The sequence below is a fragment of the Muscardinus avellanarius genome (genome assembly GCF_963383645.1).
Source record: "Muscardinus avellanarius genome assembly, chromosome: 9".
Lineage (NCBI taxonomy): Eukaryota > Metazoa > Chordata > Mammalia > Rodentia > Gliridae > Muscardinus > Muscardinus avellanarius.
This window is the reverse complement of record NC_137795.1, coordinates 64,468,979-64,476,223: the sequence shown is the minus strand read 5'-3', so window position 1 is coordinate 64,476,223 and position 7,245 is coordinate 64,468,979. Positions and strand designations below refer to the sequence as shown.

Below are 7,245 nucleotides of genomic sequence, written 5' to 3'. Positions count from 1 at the left end.
CAGTGCCCACACACCATGTTCCTTACACCTAACTAGCCAGGCCTCTGGGTGGTCCACCAGGCAGACCCCTCATTCTTCTTCCACCTGCCTCCCACCATACTCCAGCAGCCCTCCACGTCACCTGCCCAGGATCCCACCCTTCTCACTCAACAGTCCAGTGCTCCTTCTGTCTTACCATAGCACTTACCAAATTTGTTATTATAAAGTTTTCTGAGTGTGTGTATGTGTGTAACTTATTTGATTGTTTAAAAAATCTTTCCCAGTGGACTAGAGTACTGTGAAAGAATTTCACGTCTGTTTTTTGGTTACCTGGTTTTCTTGAGCATGATGCCTGGCAATCGGTACTCACTGAATATTTGCTGAGTCAATGATTAAGGACACAATTTAAGGTCAAACAATACCAATCCGTGGTTATTGTCTGTGTGCTAATTCTTGTGAGACTTCTAAGACCACTTCTACCTGTGTTACAAATGAACAGAATCAATGATCTGAAATATGTTTATAGTGTTCATTGTGGTGGTTGTTTATAGTCCTGCTGATTGGCTCAGGACTAGTTGTGACCTGCACATTGCAGCCAGAGGTAACTATGTCAAGACAGTGAAACAACCAGGAAATACTTTATCAAGGCAAGCAGAAGGGGCTACATCCAGCAGTTGCCTATAGAATGGGCAGGGCAAATGGCTATTTCCCATCAGAAATGGCTACCGTGAGCTTCTTCTCGGTTACAGGGCTGCAGGAAGAAGCCTCAGTTTACCTCTTTGGTTCCCCAAGTTTTACTTTGCGGGGTCTTTCCAGGTGAACTTTTGCAATAAACGACACAGTTGAGTCAAATTTGCAAAAACCTAGGTTCTTTCTATCTTTCATTACAAAAATTACAAACTTTTAAACTGTTTGCATTTCTCTCTTTATAGTTTATCTTAATAATTTTGTTTTATTTGATCTTCAATCTTCATTAAAACACTTCACTTTACCACCCTCACTTCTTCAACCAATTACCACTGAGCCCTCAAATGTGGAGCCCAAGTGATTCCAATATTTAGCTGTGGTTGAGAGTCTCTTCTGAAAGGATAGAGAATATTCAGCCCTTGTAATTCAGCAGAGTACCTAATGGTAGGACTTTTTACCAGTATCACATCAATAATTCAGATGAAAATGTCTTATTTAAATTTTTATTAATATTTTGTTGGTCCATTGCAATTGCACATCACACTGAAACTCAGAGTGATACATTCACATGTGTGCATAACATTATTTGGTCTGTTTCTTTCCCCAAACCTCCCCTTTTCTTTCCCTCTCCTCTTCCCTCTCCTAACCCCCTTCTACTACTCTACTTGTCTGTCTCCTCATTTTCAGGAGGTACCTTTTTTTTTCCTATTTCCTCCCCAGTGTTCACATATGAGAGCAAACATGCCTATCTAGTTTCTGCAAGCCAGACCAGCTTGAACTACTAGTCTCTCTTTGTATCTTCTGAGGGCCATAAAAAGTAGCCAAAGACATGAATTATCCTAACAGTTTGCAGCCAAGCCCTGGAAAGCTCTAGCCTTATGGCCTAACAGTTTGAGTTCCAAAAGACAATAAGTGATGACTTAACCAATTGCTTTGTTACTGTGTAATAAAAATGGCCAGCTTCCAAGCTGTGAACAGGGTTTCCTGTCCCCAATGTATTTCTACTTATCCAGTTCCACATTTTAAAGTTTATTTGCAATATTCTGCTATGGGAACCAATTTCTATTTTACTTAAGATTCTGCAGCAAGGTATGGTGGCACACACTTGTAATCCCAGCATTCTGGAGGCCGAGACAGGAGGATCGTTGGCAGCTTCAGGTACTTAGCGAGGCCCTTTGCAACACAGTGAGACCCTGTTTCAAAATAAAGAATAAAAATTAGGGCTGGGGTGTAGCTTGGAGGTAGAATGTCCCTGGGTTCCATACCCAGGACCACACACAAAAAAAGATTCTGCAAACTTCAACAAGTTAAGCCTAAACATTATCATGAAGGTAAAAGAGTTTCTCACCTAGTTAGAAGCTACTGTTTATTTCATAATCAAGCCTTCAGTCACCTGTAAAGCAAAGGCATTCATTAGAACTGTAAAGTTGTTAAAATATTGGACAGTTTTAAGTCATCCATGAAAAATATTTTATGTGTATTAATTGTATGTGATTATATATATATGATTGACTATGTGATTTTAATGAAAGTTTAATGCTAAAATATTTATTATATTACTCTTCCCAAGGACTAAAGTTAAAGCTTTGACATGAATGAACAAGTAACTCTACCCAAAATGATTGAAGACTGGACCAAAGAGCATGTTACAAAATGGGTAACTGAAGACCTTAAAATTGAAGAGAAATATGGAAAAATTCTGTTCAATGAAGCAGTGACAGGTTTGGTCCTACTGGAATTAACAGAGAAGGATCTTAGAGAAATGGGGCTGCCACGAGGTCCAGCACTTCTGATAAAACGTACATTGAACAAATTGAATAATAGGTCCTCTGAAAGTGACAATCAGGATTCCAAACAATTAGATCATACAATGCCCTCCAAAACAGAACACCCAAAAAAGCCAAAACAGACCAAAATGGAGGAGGAGAAATCAACGTCATCCAATGTTGATCATGAGATCAGAAATACCAAAGAACAAAAATCAACTATTAGGGAAGAAAATGCATTAAGCGAAGCAGAAAATACTAAAGACAAAAAAAAGACTAAATCCAAAACTGAACGGTTGACTTGCATGCCATATCCTTTTGATTGCTTCCATGATGGCCAACGCTACATAGAACATTATATTCTACAACCTGAAACAGGACCACTCAATCTCATTGACCCAATACATGAGTTTAAGGCGCTAACAAATACAGAAACAGCCAGAGAAGAGGACATTAAAATGAAATTTAGCAATGAAGTCTTCCGATTTGCATCAGCTTGTATGAATTCACGCACCAATGGTACCATCCATTTTGGAGTCAAGGACAAACCCCATGGAGAAATTGTCGGCGTGAAAGTCGACAGTAAAGATGTCTTCGTTAACCACTTTAATATAATGATCAAAAAGTATTTTGAAGAAAGTGAGATCAATGAGGCCAAGAAGTGTATCCGGGAGCCAAGATTTGTAGAAGTCCTACTACAGAACAATACACCGTCTGACCGATTTGTCATTGAAGTGGACATTATTCCCAAACACTCCATCTGCAAAGAAAAGTATTTCTACGTTAAGATGCAAAGTTGTGTAGATAATGCCTGGAAACAAAACCAAGAGTGTTCACTGTTTGTGAGAGAAGGAGCTAGCTCTAGGGATATCCTGGCCAATAGCAAACTACGGGATATAGAATTCAAAGCATTCGTATTCAGCTTAAAGTCCTGTGTAGCCGCTAGAAAAGAAGCAGAAGAAGAGTTTGGCATGAAGGCAACTAAGCAGGAGAGTGAAGGGTTGAAGCTGGTTAAACTTCTCATCGGAAACAGCGACTCTCTGGATAATTCGTATTACAATTGGTACATTTTTGTAACAAATAAATGCAATTCAAAACAGATAAAGCACTTGGATTTTCTAAAGGAAATTAAACTGTTTTCTGTGCTGGAATTTGATCCTGAATCTGCAATCAATGGAGTGGTCAGTGCTTACCAAAAGAGCCGAGTAGCAAACCTTCACTTTCCAAATCAATATGAAGACAAGACAGCTACCGTGAGGGAGAAGATTTCTACTCTGAATCTTTATGAGCAGCCCAGCTGGGTCTTCTGCAATGGCAGATCAGACCTGAGAAATGAGAACTATAAGCCTCTAGAACCACATTTATGGCAGAGAGATAGAGCTTCTGAAGTCAGAAAACTGATTTTATTTCTCACAGATGAAAACATAATGGCACAAGGGAAATTTTTGGTGGTGTTTCTTTTACTCTCTTCAGTGGAAGGCCCAGGGGATCCACTCATTGAAACTTTCTGTGCCTTCTACCAAGCTCTCAAAGGGATGGAAAACATGTTGTGTATATGTGCAAACTCACAGATTTATCAGCGATGGAAAGATCTACTACAAACAAGATTGACAATCGCAGATGAGTTAGCAAACCACAGTATTTCCACTTTAAATATAGGGCTGGTAAATGATACTATCCTGAAACTGAAGTCGGTGACTCAATCATCAAAAAGGGTTTTGCCTTCCCGGGATTCCTCCTCTGTCATCCTAGAGAAGAAGGAAGAGGATATCTTGACCGCACTGGAAATTCTCTGTGAAAATGAGTGTAAAGACACAGACATAGAGAAAGACAAACCTAAATTCCTAGAATTTAAGACATCAAAAGAAGAACACTTTTATCGAGGTGGCAAAGTATCCTGGTGGAACTTCTATTTTTCTTCTGAAAACTACTCTTCAGCTTTTGTGAAACGGGACAGTTATGAAAACCTTAAACATTTAATAGGAGTCTGTGCAAAGTCTCCTAAGCCACTATTTGCAAAAATCATCAATCTTTATCATCACCCAGGCTGTGGAGGTACTACATTGGCTATGCATGTTCTCTGGGACCTAAAGAAAGAGTTCAGATGTGCTGTGTTAAAAAACAAAACAACTGATTTTGCAGAAATTGGAGAACAAGTAGGCAAGCTGATCACCTACAAGGCGCTCAGCCCCCAGGATTACATCCCCGTTCTGCTACTTGTGGATGATTTTGAAGAACAGGAAAACATCTACATTCTACAAAATGCTATCCATTCCGCTTTAGCAGAGAAGGGTTTGCGATATGAAAAGACATTGGTCATTATCTTAAACTGCATGAGGTCCCAAAACCCAGATGTAAGTGCAAAATTAGCGAATAGTATTTCACTAAAAGGCCGGCTTTCTGCCAAAGAAAAGCGAGCTTTTGAGGCCAAACTGGAGGAAATTGAGGAGCAGCACAAGAACTGCGAAGATTTTTACTCCTTCATGATCATGAAAAGAGATTTTGATGAAGCCTATATAGAAAATGTAGTAAGAAATATCCTGAAGGAACAGAATGTTGACAGTAAGGAAGCCCAACTCATTTCTTTTCTGGCTCTGCTCAATTCTTATGTTACTGATTCTACAATTTCATTGTCACAGTGTGAAATATTCTTGGGAACCATTTACACTAGTACACCCTGGAAACCCGAAAGCCTAGAAGACAAAATGGGCACCTATTCTACCCTTCTAATAAGGACAGAAGTCGCAGAATACGGGAGGTACACAGGGGTGCGCATCATTCACTCTCAGATAGCCATTTTCTGTCTAAAAGAACTGGAAAGAAGCTATCACATGGATAAATGTCAAATTGCACTGAATATGTTAAAGGAGAATTTATTCTATGATTCTGGAATAGGGAGAGACAAATTTCAGCATGACGTGCAAACTCTTCTGCTTACAAGGCAGCGCAAGGAATATGGAGATGAAACAGACACCTTATTTTCTCCATTAATCGAAGCTTTGCAAAATAAAGAGATCGAGAGGGTCTTGACTGAAGGAAGTAGACGGTTTTCAGAAAATGCATTCATTTGTCAAGCCTTATCAAGGCATTTCTACATTAAAGAGAAGAACTTTAACACTGCTCTAGAATGGGCAAATTTGGCCAAAAGGAGAGCACCTAAAAATTCCTATATTTCAGATACACTCGGCCAGGTCTACAAAAGTGAGATCAAATGGTGGTTGGATGAAAACAAGAACTGTGGAAACATTACTGTTTGTGATCTCACATATTTCCTAGAAGCCGCTGAAAAAGCCTCTAGGGCTTTCAAAGAATCTCAAAAGCAAACCGATAGTAAAGATTATGAAACTGAGGCCTGGTCACCACAAAAGTCCCAAAGAAGATATGATACGTACAATACAGCTGGTTTCGTAGGTGAAATAGAAGTCGGCCTTTACACTATCCAGATCCTTGAGCTCACTCCCTTTTTCCACCAAGAGAATGAGCTATCTAAAAAATCAATGGCACAATATTTATCAGGAAAGGAGAACATTGCCCCTGATCTGAAGAATGAATATTATTTGGCTCTTAACAAGTTCACATCCTACCTACAAAATATACAAGCAGATTTGAAAAGATGCTTTGATTTTTTTGCCGATTATATGGTTTATCTGAAAACAAGGAACATCCAAAAAGAAATGACAGAAAGCATATTAAGTAAGAAAGTCAGTCGCTATTTCAGGAAATATACAGAATATTTCTGCCATTTGGATTCAAGCCCATTACAGGGCAAAGAGAGTCTATTACTCCAAGAGGAGAATTGCAGGAAAATCCTAGAGTCTTCGAGAGCAGATAGGTTTTCTGGGCTCCTGGAATATCTTAATTTTTCCAAAGACAAAGAAGCCGCCACCAAAATGGAAAACATAGTGAATCAGTACAGCTTCCTATTGCAGCAAAACCCCGGTAAACGGATGATAAAAGAGAAACAGAATTTCATCTTGGCCAACATTATCCTCAGCTGTCTAAAACCCAGTTCCAAGTCCATTCAACCACTTGCCATGCTAAAAAAACAGCTCCGAGAAGTCTTACAGTTTGTAGGACTCTGTCATCCATACCCAGATCCTTATTTCTTGGCCTGCCTCCTGTTCTGGCCAGAAAATCAAGAGCTTGATCAAGATTCCAAACTGATGGACAAGTACATTTCCTCCTTAAACAGATCCTTCAGGGGACAGTATAAGCGCATGTGCAGGTCCAAGCAGGCAAGCACGCTGTTCTATCTGGGGAAGGGGAAGGGTTTCAACCGTCTTGTTCACAAGGGCGAAATAGAGAAGAACTTTAATGAAGTCGACAACACAAATTCTTTCTGGCAGAGTGGAGATGTATGGAAGGAAGATGAAGTCAAAGACCTTCTGCTTCGGCTAAGAGGCGAGGCTGAAGGCAAGCTGATCTCTACAGAGTATGGAACAGAGGAGAAAATAAAAATACCAGTGATATCTGTGTATTCTGGCCCACTTCGAAGTGGCAGGAATATAGAAAGGGTGTCCTTCTACTTAGGGTTCTCCATTGAAGGCCCTCTGGCATATGATATAAAAGTAATTAAGAAGACCCATTAGTTCAATTTGTTTGTATGTGCCAACAATTGCATTCCCTCTCTTTATTACCACAGCTTTTTCATGACAAGTTTTACTTAACTCTGATCATGTATATTGGGTTTTTTGTCTCTATGAATTAATTAATAAGACTGCCTAGAACATGTAAGGTGCCTCTACCACAGGGATCAGCACACAGTAGAGATGATCATTTAATATTTTAAGTATGCATTTTCATATGGTCACAC

The 7,245-nt window shown here is 39.5% G+C and overlaps 1 protein-coding gene across 1 annotated transcript; it reads left to right on the top strand.

The window, feature by feature from the left end:
• Positions 1-2,257: 2,257 nt before the first annotated feature.
• SAMD9L (sterile alpha motif domain containing 9 like) lies at positions 2,258-7,021 on the top strand (the record flags this gene model as incomplete). Its single annotated transcript, XM_080701202.1, has 1 exon — positions 2,258-7,021. One exon carries the CDS (start codon positions 2,258-2,260, stop codon positions 7,019-7,021), a length of 4,764 nt encoding a protein of 1,587 aa, XP_080557328.1.
• Between the last annotated feature and the right edge of the window lie 224 nt (positions 7,022-7,245).